This window comes from Impatiens glandulifera, unplaced genomic scaffold (genome assembly GCF_907164915.1).
Source record: "Impatiens glandulifera unplaced genomic scaffold, dImpGla2.1, whole genome shotgun sequence".
Classification (NCBI taxonomy): Eukaryota; Viridiplantae; Streptophyta; class Magnoliopsida; order Ericales; family Balsaminaceae; genus Impatiens; species Impatiens glandulifera.
In genome coordinates, this window is record NW_025919699.1 from 173,607 (window position 1) to 189,606 (window position 16,000).

General features: G+C 32.4%; 1 protein-coding gene, 1 long non-coding RNA gene and 1 pseudogene across 2 annotated transcripts; 2 read left to right on the plus strand and 1 right to left on the minus strand.

Annotated features, from left to right (window-relative positions):
- Positions 1–1,756: 1,756 nt before the first annotated feature.
- LOC124918377 (putative disease resistance protein RGA3) lies at positions 1,757–5,347 on the plus strand. Its single transcript, XM_047458553.1, has one exon. It carries the CDS (start codon positions 1,757–1,759, stop codon positions 5,345–5,347), a length of 3,591 nt encoding a protein of 1,196 aa, XP_047314509.1.
- A 3,398-nt stretch (positions 5,348–8,745) lies between these two features.
- On the plus strand, positions 8,746–10,013 carry LOC124918362. Its single transcript, XR_007097378.1, has 3 exons — positions 8,746–8,878; positions 8,961–9,012; positions 9,688–10,013. It is a non-coding gene; the product is annotated as an uncharacterized LOC124918362 (long non-coding RNA).
- Positions 10,014–12,248: 2,235 nt separating this feature from the next.
- Positions 12,249–14,725, minus strand: LOC124918379 (annotated as a pseudogene).
- Between the last annotated feature and the right edge of the window lie 1,275 nt (positions 14,726–16,000).

Sequence of the window (16,000 nt, forward strand, 5' to 3'; positions counted from 1 at the left end):
GTAGATATAGATAGATGGTTCAATTTGATTTACAAATTATAAAAGGGATTTTTTTTTTTAATTCTTTAGATTTTGAGTTTTGTAGGAATAATTTCATATCAAAGTGATTCAAGTTGCAAACTTTTGCATTAGTACTTTTTTTTATGATTCTTTTCTTCTTAATTTCTCATTCAAGTTAAGATTGTTCCTCGTATCGCCTAGTTTTATGGGCTTAATTTCGTTGTTCTGATCATGAATATAACCTCTCTTATTCATGTTCAAATCATTACAACACACTTAGCCATTCATTTAAACCTACCACTTCACTTAATTGCAGACGGTTAGGATTGTCATTAAATTATCTTCAAATCTAAAGATTTGTTTGCTAATTATGTCTATCAGAATAAAATCATATGACTTAAATATAAATTTTTTACTTAACCGGAGTGTGTTCGGGTGAATTGATTCATATTCTAAAGAATATCCGGGCTTGCTAGTTTTTCAGTTTTGGTAGCTCTTCTTGTTTTTGTCCTTTTTTTGTTTCGGTTATTTTAGTTTTAAGTAATTTCTCGCCTTTAGAAAATTGGAATCTTAAACACTTTAACTTTAAACCCAAAATAGTTATAAAATATTATTAGCAAATCATAATTAATCTTGTAAGGTATTTTTAAATATTTGAAGTATCACCTTCATACCGATTTTACAATTATTCATTTTCTTAGAGTGATATATGATTATTCCGATGTTACAAATTTTCTTCACTATAAATTATTCCTTTTATTTGTCCTTAATTGCAAGTCTCATATTGTTTCCAACTTAACATAATGCTCAAAGTTGGTGTCCAACTTGAGAACCACTCAAGATTTCCACAAATGTGATTGGAACAACTTTAATCAAAAAAACCCGCACATTGTCTTCCTTGTACTTTTCTAGCATCATTTTTTTCGAAAGATGTCATCGGCAACACCTCCTCATTGTCAGCAAAATTCACTTCATTCTTCAAGTTTTTATTTATTATGCTATATTTTCCAAGGAAAGATTGGTTCAAATGTGGATGACCCATGGTTTGATTCCGACAAATGAAAACCAAGTAGTATAAGAAGATGTTAAAAATACAATTTGTAATGAGTTGTGTTAGAAATATTTATAAGATAGATTTTTTAATTGAAAAAAAATCAGTCACCTAAATATGTTATCAACAAGAAAATACATAATCGTACAAAATTTTGGGCGTGAGGAAACTGAATACATAATCAATGTAAGGTTTTTTTTATCAAACTAAAAGATCTTAAATACTTTTCGTTCTACAAATTCATATTAAGGACACTTATGTTGTCTATGAGAACAATATTATAAACAACCATATTCATCAAACATTAGGTGCTAAAAAATAATAGAGAAGTCAGGCGTAAATTTGGACCTCAGTTATAAGCTTTTAGTCCATGTGAGAATAGGATTCCTTTCATACCATTATTAAAGTAACTTTATTCTCTTAATGCATGCTATGAGATACCTTTATTTTATTTACTGTAAAGTGCGGTCCATTTTGTATTTGATTTATGTTCTTTATTAGTACTATAGTCCTTGCCCGAAGTTTGAGATGCCTAGACAAGAAACAAATTATTGTTTAGTAAAAAAAATAGTTTAGGGTACCCGGGGAAGGGTGGCCCTAGGCAGCCAGTTGGCACAAATATATTAAAAGTTAGAGTTCCAAAATATCATTTGAGAGACCTTTATTCATCTGATTGATAGATTGAGAGAGAAATCAATTACCACCATGATTAATGCAGCTCTAATAAGTGGTTTGCTTTCAAATTTGGCACCTCTGATTAAGGATGAATTCTCGTTGTTTTGGAATTTTAAGGAAGATGTTTTAAAGCTATCAAGCACACTATCTTCAATTAATGCTGTACTTGAGGATGCTGAGAGAAAGACCGTGCGGGAGAAGGACAAACAAACGGAAGATTGGTTGCGGAAACTCGGAAATGTATTGTATGAGGTTCGAGACATCATGGATGATTGCACCTTTAAAGATCTTCGTCTTCAAGTCAAAAGGCTTAATGCCTCCTCTTCAACCCGGATCCAGGTAACCAACTCAATAACCCATCCTTTTAGCAATATTTGGATGCGTCGAGAAATTGGTCAAAAAATTAAGGATGTTCAAAAGAAACTAGACCAAATTTCTTCGGAGCGCCAAAAGTTACATTTGCGTGAATCTATTCATGACTCAAAAATAGACAAGTTTACTAGTAGTTGGCGTGAAACCATGTCTCTTCCTAGTTCTAGTAAAGTATACGGGAGAGATAAGGAGAAGAAACATATTATTGATATTCTAGTCAATAATACATCTTCTAGTGTTAATGTTGCCAAAGAACTATCTGTTCTCCCCATTGTTGGAATCGGGGGTCTTGGTAAAACAACATTTGCCCAAATGGTCTTCAATGACGAGGAGATTGCTAACCATTTTGATACAAAAATCTGGGTTTGTGTTTCTGATGAATTTGATATTAAGTCTGTTATTAAATCCATCATAGAAGACAAGGCAGAAGCTTGCTTAGAAGATTTGCAGAAAAAAGTTAGGGACAAGTTGAAAGGGAAAAAATATTTGATTATATTGGATGATGTTTGGAATGAAAATGTTGAGGCATGGGATCAGTTGAGATCTATCTTGGATTGTGGATCAAGTGGTGCGTTTGTCCTTACAACGACACGTAAAATAAATGTGGCAAGAATCATGGAAACAATTCAACATTTTGAGTTATCATTGCTCTCTAATGATGATTGTTGGCTACTTTTTGAGCAACGTGCATTTATGTGTGGAACACCAAAATCTTCAAACTTTGTTGATATTGGTAAAGAAATAGTTAGAAAATGTAAGGGTGTTCCTTTAGTTGCCAAGACATTGGGAAGTCAATTGGGCTTTAAGAGTGATATAAATGAATGGTGTAAAATAAGAGACAGTGAGATATGGGAGATATTCCAAAATGAAGAATCAGATTTGTTGCCTATTCTAAGGTTGAGTTACTATGACCTCCCTTATCATTTGAGAAGATGCTTTGTGTTTTGTGCTATATTTCCCAAGGATACTAGAATTGAAAAGGACAGATTAATCAAATTGTGGATGGCCCATGGTTTAATTCCTACAATTAAAAACCAAGAAGTGGAAGATGTTGGGAATACAATTTTGAAGGAGTTGTGTTGGAGATCATTTTTTGAAGATGGAAAAACTAGTTTTTATAAAAGATGTACGATGCATGATCTTATCCACGATCTTGCCCAATCTATTATGAAAGATGAATGTTATAAGCTGGATGCTAATAGCTCAAGTGATGGTTTAGGACGTGATATTCGTCATGTAACAGTAATGTTTCATTGGTTAGCCAAAACATCAGTTTGTTCTCTTAAAAATATTCGAGAGTTGCAATCAATAATGCTCTATGGAAAAGATAATGGAGAAGGCGCAATGGAGATTTTGAGTATTTTGAAGGAACTTCCGTCTTTACGTGTCCTTGAATTAAACAACGATATGAAATATCATGGTGTGTTTTATGTGCAATATCAAGATTTGCGTAATGTGGGATGTCTAAAACATCTTAGATACTTAGACATTTCATATAGTAGGATAACTGCATTACCCAATAGTATTTGTAATCTTTTGAACTTGCAGACTCTACAACTCAATTCTTGTTGTCAGCTTGAACGATTGCCTAGAAACACAAAAGACCTTATTAGCCTGAGACATCTTTATTTGGAGGGTTGTAGTAGATTAATCTACATGCCTGGAGGGATGGGGCAATTGAAACTTCTCAAGACGCTAAGCTTGTTTGTGATAGGTGAGAAGAAGAGTGACTGTCAACTAGATGAATTAAAAAAATTGGATATCGGTGGATCATTGAAAATTAAACGCCTTGGAAGAGTTAGTGATGCATCTATTGCAAGAGGGATAAGTATGGCTAAAATGTCGAGTATCAATAAATTGAATCTGGAATGGACATCTAACAATGAAGTCGATGATAATGAGAGAAATAGTACTAGACATGAGAAAATTGGTGAAGCTCTGGAGGTTTCAACTACAATGCTGCAGGAATTACAAATGAGTGGTTACAAAGGTGTGAATCTCCCTAAATGGGTGGGAAATTCATTTCCTTTTCTAACATTCCTCAAGCTTAACGACTTGGACAATGTGAATACTATTTTTAGTAGTTGCGATGACAATGAAATGATAGTACTATTCCCTTTGTTAGAGCAACTTGTTATTGATAGCATGAAGAATTTGAGGAAATTAGTGTCTTCTAGCTGTTGGAGTACTGGAGCATTCCCTAATCTATGCACGCTGAATATATCTGATTGCCCAAAACTAGGGAGGTTGCCTCCACATCTCAAAGCACTCAAGCATCTAACTGTTGAAGGTAATCAATGTTCCGATGAATTGTTATATAGCATCTCGAATCTTAATGGGCTAACAGATCTAAGAGTTTATGGTTTCGAAAATGTGAAGTACATATTCACAGTAAACAACATGAATACTAGTGGCAATGACATTAATGAAATTGAAGTAGTATTATTCCCTTTCTTGAAGGAGCTTGATATTTCTGACATGAAGAATTTGAGGGAATTTGTGTCTCCTACTATTCATAGTCCTAGTTGTTGCGGTAGTGCTATTACTGGAACATTTCCTAATCTATGGAAGATAATCATAACTCATTGCCCAAAGTTAGGGGCCTTGCCACCGCATCTCAAATCACTCGCAGATGTAGCTATTCGGGGTGAATGTTCGGATGAGCTGTTATATAGCATCTCAAATCTTAGGGGTCTCACTCATCTCTGCATTGAAGAAATGAATGAAAGAATCGTTTTATTTCCATCTGCATTAAGGTTTGGTAATGATGATGAGATACCATCCTCAACCTTTACAGACAATAATGAAGCACAAGGAAGACAGTCAACTTTCCAATCTCTTCGACATCTGAAAATTTACAATTGCTCGAAGTTAAGGCGTTTGTTTAATGAGGGAATGATAATGCAAGAGACATTAACGATTAGTGGCTGTCAGAACCAACAAAATCATCTCCAAGGACAAACAAAAAGAACAAGTGGTCTCACCAACCTCATGAACTCCCTCAAGGAATTGTTAATTCGTAATTGTCCCAAGTTGATGATATCACTTGAGGAATTCGGAAACCTCAATATTAATAATTCATTGCAGAGTTTGAATATTAAATACTGTCCTAAGTTGGTGTCTTCAGAAGAAGCGGACGATTTTATGGCACTCCTGCGTTCCCTCCGAACAAGAATTGGTCGTCAGAAGTTCACAGTAGATTTTCTATTGGATGTGGAAGAGGAAGAACAGAGAAAAGTTGCCATATAAGCAAATTTGGTAATATATATTCTTCAGCTTTCTTTCAATGATTTCATTTTAACCAAATATTTATTATAAAGATAATTCTAACTTTCTCTCAAAATATATATCCTTCAAACTTATGATGATTTATTTCTAATCTTTTGCATCAGGAAGTTATTGTGCCAAAGTGCGCGCAGACCACATTGAAATCAAATTCCTGGAATAAGTCAGAGAGGTTTTTTACTCAATAGCTTATGGAATTCTAAACTGGATCTCAGCCGTGGAAACGTATTCAGACAGGAAAAGCTCAGTTTTAACTTTGATCTCGGGACAGAAAAATACAGAGTAATTCAAAAGTCAGAATACCGTGGACTAATTTAGGAGGATTCCTATCATGAAGTGTCATTACTACTCATCAATGGTGGATCCAGATTGATTACACTGTCACCAACAATTCATTCTATACCTTTTCCAATTGTAAGTAGATATAAATGTTAAATTTGATTTATAAATAGAAAATATTATTTTTTTTAATCTCCAGATTTTGGGTTTTGCAGGATCAATTTCCTATCAGAGGGGTTTAAGTTGGTGCAATCATTCCTCTGTTAGGTAAATAAATTTAATTGCTGCTCTATGTTTATCAAATACTATTTGCAAATATGTTTTGACAATGAGAAGTTTCTGGATTTTTATTATGAAGCTAATCTTCAATTGTATAATTTGGAATCACCATTTTTGTCATATTTATCTTGATCGTGATGTGAATCCTGATGAGATCACATTTGGAAATTGAACTATGTCGGATTTTATATTTATTTAGAGTTTATCATTCGGATTCTGATTCATATCCAAAAACAGAAGTATTTCCAATATTACATTAAAAGACTAAAATCCATCAAACAATATATACAGAGTTTTCATTCAGTCTTGTATTCTTATACTAAGGACACTAACAATGGTCCTTATACCGTTCAGATTCCTATCATGAAGTTGTCATTACTACTCATCAATGGTGGATCCAGATTGATTAAACTGTCACCAACAATTCCTTCTATACCTTTTCTGATTGTGAGTAGATATAGATGTTAAATTTGATTTATAAATAGAAAATATTACTTTTTTTAATCTCCAGATTTTGGGTTTTGCAGGATCAATTTCCTATCAGAGGGGAATAAGTTGGTACAATCATTCCTCTATAAGGTAGATAAATTTACTTGCTGCTCTATGTTTATCAAATACTATTTGCTCATATGTTTTGATAATAGGAAGTTTTTTGGTTTGATTATGAAGCTAATCTTTTGCATAATTTGGAAACACCATTCTTGTCATATTTATCTTGATCTTGATGTGAATCCCAATGATATCACATTTGGAAATTGAACTAAGTTGGATTCGATATTTATTTAGAGTTTTTCATTCGGATTCTGATTCATATCCAGTAACAGAACTTTTTCCAATATTACATCAAAAGAGTGAAATTACATTCAAAGACTAAATACATCAAACAGTATATACAGAGTTTTCATTTCAGTCTTGTATTCCTATACTAAGGACACCAACTTAGGATAACTAAAGAACCTGCAATCATCAAACATATCATCACAATGTAGACAACTATAACGACAATGAAGAAAATAACTGATTCTCATAAAACAAAATATCATTTTCTTTATATGACATTAATCATCTGTTATGAGACTGAAATAACAAGTTCTCAAACAATAATTTAATTGAAATGAAATACATATTGTACAAAGAAGGTTGAGATGATTTTCTTCTGCATCAAAATGAAAAAAAGCTGAAATAGTGAAGAAAAAAAACCAAAAGGAGAAGGAAGGGGATTTAAAATATGTAGTAGTATGTTCATGTCAAAGTGTATAACACAGACATGAAATAATTCAGATTCAGATCTTTTTCATGCCAGGTATGTAGGATCCATATGTAGGAGTCCTCTCAGGTGAAAGATTGTTGATATTTTAGTCAATACATCGATCTAGTGTTTCTGTTAAAGAACTATATGTCCTGCCAATTGTTGGGATTGGGGATCTAGGTAAAACAACACTTTCCCAAATGGTCTTCAATGATGACAATGTTACTAAGCAGACGAATTTGATGATACCATTTGAGGTATTTGGAAACCTCAATATTAATAATTCACTACAGAGATTGATTTTCATGGATTGTCGTAAGTTGGTGTCCTTAAAAGAAGAAGAAGACGATGTTATTCCATATTGAGGATAGCACAGCATAGTGGCCATTTAAGCAAATTTGGTACGTAGAGAAATAATTACATATTCTTCCATTGCGGAGCTCTCTTTCTATGAATTTTTTCCAACCAAATATTTATTATAATGATTTTTCTAATTATATGATGCCCATATTCAGTAACATTTGTTATAATCTTTTGCATCAGGAAATTCAGGCATCTCTTGGTTATATAGAAAGTGGGGAAGTTTTTGTTGATGTGCCAAACTATGAATCACAACAGTTATAGCCAAATGTTCTATAAGAGTATTTGATCTAATTTTCTTTGCATCTTTAATTGGATTTCAACTCTCTCACGGAATTGAGAATTGAAGGATGCCCAGAGTTGATGATATCACTTGAGGATTTTGGAAATCTCAATATTGATAATTCACTACAGAGATTGCATATCTGGGGATGTCCTAAGTTGGTGTCTTCAGAAGAAGAGGACGATACTATCGCACTCCTACGTTCCCTTCGAACAAGACTTGGGAACTTCTATGTAGATACTCTATTGGAAAAGGAAGACGGTGAGCAGAGCAGCGCATAGTGGCCATATAAGCAAATTTGGTACGTATCGAAAGAACTACATATTCTTCCATTGTTTCATTGAGCTCTGTTTCTATGATTTCTTTTTAAGCAATATTTATTACTAAAACATAATTCTAACTTTCTCTCCAATATGAATATATTTCAACATATCTGGTTTCCATTATATATCCTTCAAACTTATGGCTAATTATATAACATATACTGTATGTTCTAATCTTTTGCGTCAGGAAAATTCATGCATCTTGTACTTGTAGAATGCCAGGAAGTTATTGTGCAAAAGTGCATGCAGACCACATCGATGTTAAGGTTTATAGTTTGAAATCAAATTCCTGGAATAAATCTGAGAAATTCAATAGCCTAAAGAGCTCTCCACTGGATCTCAGCTGTGGAAACGGATTCAGACAGGGAAAGCTCCATTTTTACATTTGATCTCGGGACAGAGAAATACAGAGAGTCCTCATACTATTTATATGCTGGCAATTTAGGAGGATGCCTATCATGAAATTGTCATTACTACTCATCAATGGTGGATCGAGATTGATTACACTGTCACCAACAATTCCTCTGAATGTGAAACCATTTGCTTATTCAAAATGTGGTAAGAAAGTACTATTGAAAATGGATTATGTGAACAGGACTCAGTTGAGAAAACTAGGGTTCATGATATGGAAGATTTAAACAATGTACACACTTGCATGGAATAGTCTCATCTCTTGCTATAACCAATGTTATGAAGAATCTTCAATAAATAGAGAAAAAAATGTGAGTAGATATAGATGTTAAATTTGATTTATAAATAGAAAATGGTATTTTCTTTTAATCTCCTGATTTTTGGGTTTTGTAGGATCAATTTCCTATCAAAGGGGTTTAAGTTGGTGCAATCATTCCTCTATAAGGTAGATATATTTATTTGGAAGTTTATCAAATACTATTTTCTCATATGTTTTGATAATGAGAAGTTTCTGGATTTTGATTATGAAGCTAATCTTAAATTGCATAATTTGGAAACACCATTTTTGTCATATTTATCTTGATCTTGATGTGAATCCTGATGAGATCACATTTGGAAATTGAACAAAGTCAGATTCGATATTTATATAGAGTTTTTCATTTGGATTCTGATTCATATCCAGTAACAGAACTATTTCTAATATTACATTCAAAGACTAAATACATCAAACATTATATAAAGAGTTTTCATTTCAGTCTTGTATTCTTATACTAAAGACACTAACTATAAAGATGATGAAGAAAATAACTGATTCTCATAAAACAAAAATATCATTTTCTTTTTATGACATCAATCATCTGTTATGAGACTGAAAAATTAAGTTCTCAAACAATAATTAAATTGAAATGAAATACATATTGTTCAAAGAGGGTTGAGATGAGTTTCTTCTACATCAAAATTTAAAAAAAAAAAAAAAAAAAAAACTTCATCTTGAAGTTTTTATTCACTGAAATAGTGAAGGAAAAAAAAAACGAAAGGAGAAGGCAGGGGATTTAAAATATTTGGTAGTATGTTCATGTCAAAGTGTTATAACACAGACTTGAAATAAATCAGATTTCAGATATTTTTCTACAGAAGTCATCTCAGGTGAAAGATTGGTTGATATTTGAGACAATACATCGATCTAGTGTTGCTGTTAAAGAACTATATGTCCTACCAATTGTTGGGATTGGGGATCTAGGTAAAACAACACTTGACCAAATGGTCTTCAATGATGACAATGTTACTAAGCAGACGAATTTGATGTTATCACTTGAGGAATTTGGAAACCTCAGTATTAATAATTCACTACAGAGATTGATTTTCATGGATTGTCATAAGTAGGTGTCCTCAAAAGAAGAAGAAGACGATGTTATCGGGTTGTCAGATATTATTCCATATTGAGGATAGCAGAGCAAAGTGAATATGTAAGCAAATTTGGTACATAGTGAAATTATTACATATTCTTCACTTTCATAGATCTCTTTCTATGAGTATTTTCATAAAGATTATTCTAATTATATAATTCCCATTTTCAGTAACATATGTTGTAATCTTTTGCATCAGGAAAAATCAGCCATCTTCTGCTTCTAGTAACATATCGCCCAAACCTACGGGCCCTTCCACCACATTTCAAACACTCAAAGATGTAACTGTTCAGGGTGAATGTTCAGATGAGTTGTTATATAGCCTCTCAAATCTAAGTGCTCTCACTCATCTCTTTCTTCGTGATATGAATGAAAGAAGTGTTTTATTTCCAGCAGCACAATTAGGAGTACGATTAACTTTCTAATCTCTTCAACTTCTGAACATTGAGAATTGCAAGAAGTTAAGGCGTTTGTTTGATGAGGGAATGATAATGCAAGATACATTAAAGATTAGTGGCTGTGAGAAACAACAAAATCATCGTCGTCATCATCTTCAAGGACAAACAGAAAGAACAAGAGGTGTCACCAACCTCGTGAACTCTCTCACAAAATTGCGAATTGAGTAGTGTCCCGAGTTGATGATATCAGTTGAGGAATTTGAAAACCTTGATAGTAATAATTTAGTCCAGAGATTGATTATCAGGGATTGTCCTAAGTTGGTGTCTTCAGAAGAAGCGGACAATTTTATTACACTCCTGCGTTCCCTTCGAGCAAAACTTGTTCCTATCAACTTCGATTTAAATATTCTATTGCATAAAGGAAGACAAGAACAGAGCAGAGCATAGTGGCCACATAAGGAAATTTGGTACGTAGGCAAACAACTACATATTATTCTTTCAAATCTTTTTAACCAAATATTTATTACTAAAACATAATTCTAACTCTCCAATATATATATGATGCATGTTTCTTCAATCTATCTGGTCCTCAGAAGTTCATAGTAGATTTTCTATTGGATGTGGAAGAGGATGAACAGAGCATAGTGGCCTTATAAGCAAATTTGGTACATATTCTTCAACTCTGTTAACCAATATTTACTACTAAAATGATAATTCAAACTTATGGCTAATTATATAACATGCATGTTCTAATCTTTTGCATCAGGAAAATTCAGCCATCTTCTGCTTCTAGAAAATGGAGGGAAGTTATTTATAAAGCTATTGTGTATACCGCAAAATTGCAGACCTCCCATTCTGATTCAGTAATACAGCCAAATCTCAAACCGTGAAAGCGCACAATCAATCACTCACATCCTTCAAGCCAAATGTTATATAAAAGGATTTGATCTATTTTTCTTTGCAGTTTTAGTTGGATTTCAATTTTATTTACATATTTGATTTGATGCATATATAGTTAGATCTATCTTTTGATCAGAAAATTGTTTTAGAATTCTTGTTTTATGAAGGATGTAAATGGGATGGTTTTTTGGACTCTTGATTTATGATTAATAGTCATTAAACTCTTATAACTAAAATATATTTCTGATTATTTAGTTTGGGATCTGTAAAGTTTGAACATGGACTGCTTAAGACTTTCTAGAGGGTTTTCTGTTCGTTCTGTTTTGGTTAGATCTTAAATGATTTGGGATGTTTGATATTGATGATGATTTGCATTCCTAGAGAAATAATGTTTTGGTAAAATTAAAATTATTTGAAGGAAGGACATTGCAAGCATGAAAGTTTTAGTTTTAGCACCAATATATACTATTTGATTCTGTTCTGCACCAAGAATTTTTTGTTTTTTTAAATCTGATTTTTACATGCAAACTACTTAGGATATCTGATCAATAAAATCTGATTGTGTTCTAATATACAAACTGTTGTTAAATAATCATAGAGAGAAAACTAAGTCTCGCAAATATCATTTCAATCAGTCTCCAAAGGTACACTACAACAAAAAAGACTTCTGGCGACCCTTAAAAAGGCTTCTGCCAACTCTTAAAAGCGTCGCTAAAAATATTACCGACCCTTATTCTTGCGTCGCCATAAGCAGGGTCGGCGCAAGTTATAGCAACGCTTATTTAAGCGTCGGTAAAATTAATTTAAGTGTCGCCAAAACCCCATTTAATTTTTAACAATTTTAATTTTAAATTTTTTATTATTTTTATTTTAAATTCAATAATCATTAAAAATATTTAAAAGAACATTTCATATTCATTCTTTGACAATTTAAATAATAAAAAATAAAACATAAACTTTCTCAACGATATTATTTTATAAGTAAATATTAATTACCATATTACAAGTTTTTAAGTTTTTAATAATGTTCTAATGTTCAAATAAACAAAACATTAGATTCCCGTTTATTTTCCGATATCAGCCAATTCAAGCAGGCGCATTCACCCCATCCCCAGTCATGGAACTTCACCATCTTCTTTAAGCAATCTGACTATGTCTTGTTTATGCCATGGTTCGGCCTTGAGAACATCAACCCTCCACTTTGCCTTAAATAAGTTTTAGGATCACTAAGACCCATAAACTCCATCCCTTTATGCTTCTACAAGTTATATCCTATTTCACGGAAAATAGCTTCAGCTGTGTTCTTGTTGTCTCCTGTAATAACCATAACTTTAATACCAGTTGCTCTGCACTCTTTAATTGCTCGTCATACCTCTTTAATTGTTTGTCATACCTTTTTCCGTGGGAATCCTAAACCAAAAAGGGGAAACAATCATGCACGGGAGGAGATATTAAGAAAGAACCTAGGAAAAAAATTTACAAACTTACCCTCAGAACAGCAAAACCAACAAAAATGAGGTTACTTTCTATTGAAGAATATGTGGATGGATTCAGCAAAAGTTGGTGTGCTGGGTCATCCTTGTAAGTGGCAAACTCTGGAAGATCCACCTTGTATGCAAAACCCAAACATCGTATAGAACTTGTTGACATTTCATCTAGACTTTTTAAGATTGTGTTTCTAGAACTTTGATCTAGTGTTACAATAGAACCGTCTAGTAGTTGAATGAAGGAACTTCGTTCCAACAAGTTCTCCATTACACCCTACATTATCATATAAAATCTTAACTATTATTAGAAGAAAAAGGAAAGATTTTTACAAGATTTAGTGTACCACCTGTGTAAAGTTAGGTAAGTTCATATACCTTCACAAGCAAAAACTTTCTTCCTCCTGAGGTAGAACCGACAATAACTCCTATAGATTTTCTGTTCGGTCAAACTCAAGAGTGGCGACCCGTGGATCATGTTTATTCCAAAAATTGCAGCAACCTTTTAAAGATAAAAACTTTGTCAACATTCATGTAAAAATGCTTGATAGAGAAAAATTACCACAACTATGAATAACTTACAAAGTAAACCACCGTTCATTGAGGATGAACCAACATCCATATCATCCGGAAGTCCCATTTTCTCAACCATCACCTGTAATAAAAGGAAAACATCATAATCATGAACAAATTTTAAAATATATATACATATATTCTTCTCTTTATTATCTGATCTGATCACCTTCAGAGCTGCCTCGGTAGGCATTCCATTTGCAACAAAATGATTCCCACTTTCTTCAATGCCTGCCTCATTGCACAGAGCAGCAATCTTGGCTATCATCTGAAGATTAGAATCCATTTTTCGCACAGGCCATCCTTGAATTTTTCCATCAAAAGGACTATATGTAGTCCCTTCTTCATTAAAAGTCCGAACAACGTTTGCTCTATCACCACCTATAGCCACGAGCTTCGATACAGAATCTGGTTTGTGGTTAAAGTACCTGTTTTATCCAAGCAAATGACTATTGTACATCCTAGGGTTTCAACACTTGGCAACTTCCCCACAAGTGCATTCTTCTAAGCCATCTCCGGGTCGCAAGGGCCAAACATGTGGTTATCACAACTAGTAAACCTTCCAGAATCAGAGCTACTGTTAGTGCAACTGCAATCTCGAAATAATAGGTGCATTTCTCGAACGAGAACTTAAAGTTGGTAGGCCATCCATCAACGTACTCCCAGGTGAGGAAATATTTCAGATTTATAAGCCACACTAGAATACTTCGATAATAGTTGTCAAGGATTCTCCAAATTCATTCAACTTCTTCAATTGACAGAAATTAGAAGAGCATAATAGTCTTTCATTTTGTGAATACATATTTCAGATACAATCCACATGTATTGTATCTGCAATTACCGGATCACATAATTGTAAAATTAGCAATAAAGAAGCTTAGAAAAACAGATCATCAAAGCGGAACAACAAAACTGAACAATGTAAACCTAAAATTAGATAAAAAAAAAGATCGACGAAGAACATATCAATACTATAATTATAGGGAAAAGAAAGAAAAGGAAAGAGTACAAGTTCAATTCTACATGAGTTGTTGAGTTCCAATGGTTTGTAGAAAGACAAGATTGGGGATCTGAGAAAGGTAACGAACCAGAAAGAAATTGTAGAGCGATCGACGAGAAAAACAACTATCTGACGCCTAAAAAGTCGGTCATCTCTATCTTTGTCCTCTATGATTTCTTCTCTGTCTATCTTTCTTTCTCTCGGTGAAGACCTTTGTTTCTACGCTATCACCACTCGTGTTTGTAGAACAAGAACTCGTCTTCTCCTCTAATCAATTCAGAGTGCGATTTTTCGAGAAGAAGGGAACTCAGATTGAGCGACTTCTGTTGTTTCGCAATTTGGCAGGGGAGGGAACTCAGATTGAGCGATTTTCGTTTACTGGACTCGGACTCTGGAGGTGAAGTGTCAAGTCTGATTAGGTTTTGACTTTTGAGAGAGAAAAAAAATTGGGATAGTGGGTTTTTAATTTTAAAAATATATAGGTCTTAAATTTAATATAATATTTAATTTATATTATTTTTTAATTTTAATTTAATTAAATTTAAATATTAGTTAATTGAAGGACAGATGTTAATAAAAATATTAATAATGAAATTTAAATTTCATTATAAAATTTTATAAATAAATTTTAATTTTAATAAAATTAATAATTAAATTTTAATGTTAATAAAATTATAAGTCAAATTTAATTTTAAAAAATTAAAATAGTGAAATAAAATATTTATAAAGTTAAAAAATAAAAAATAAAAATTTAGAATAGTTAAGGAATTTAGTTGTGAAGAAGTATGTATATAAAAAAAATAATAAAGGTGGTTGTATATACAAGGGTTGGCAAAAGTTTTGTTTCTTTTGATTTTTAGCCACGCTTAATATGCGTTGGCATATAAGGGTCGCCAAAAATATGTTTTGTTGTAGTGGTAGGTATGAATTCAGTTACTTTCGATCTTTAGAGAATTTTTATTTTTGGAAAATGAGTTATTGTTATTTAATTAAAATCGGTGAATATTATCAGGAAATGAGTTATTACTGTAGATACTCGTATTTTTGTACTATTTTTGTCATTAAAAACTTTTTATAGAAAAAAATATATTATTATGTTGGTTTGTTTTAGTACTATTGAATTATCATATTTTGGTATCAAGTTTTCTTTAGTTATTTTGAGCCTCTTTTCATGTTATTATTACAAGAATTAGTAAAATTAAAAATGAATCGAACCAGTAGTTTGAAAAGACTGGCAAAAGCATTTAGTATTTTATTTTTATAACCTTTAGCGACAATTTATTAACTAGCGGATCACTGTCGCTATTGAACTTACCGACAGGAAACTGAGAATTGCCGACGTTTTATCCGTCGCTATGGTCCTCACTTATATCACTTATGAAATTTTTTAGCATAATAATACTAATGTATTTATATAATACTAATATGAGTTCGAGATTAAATCTTTAGCATAATAATACTAATGTATTTTTTTTTGGAAAACGACAAATTATCATTTCATTAAATACCCAAAAAATGAAAAAACGCACTTGAGTTTTTAAATCAAACTAGACAAACCTAGTTTGATTTTAAAGAAAAACATGAGTAATAAACAACTGATTACATACAAACTACAAATAACACAAGTCTACTAACTCGCCTTATATAAAAATAAATCAGTGACTTTTTCAAA

Bases quoted from the DNA above. Each gene is read 5' to 3' on its own strand.
- LOC124918377 (XM_047458553.1), top strand. From the start codon at position 1,757: ATGATTAATGCAGCTCTAATAAGTGGTTTGCTTTCAAATTTGGCACCT.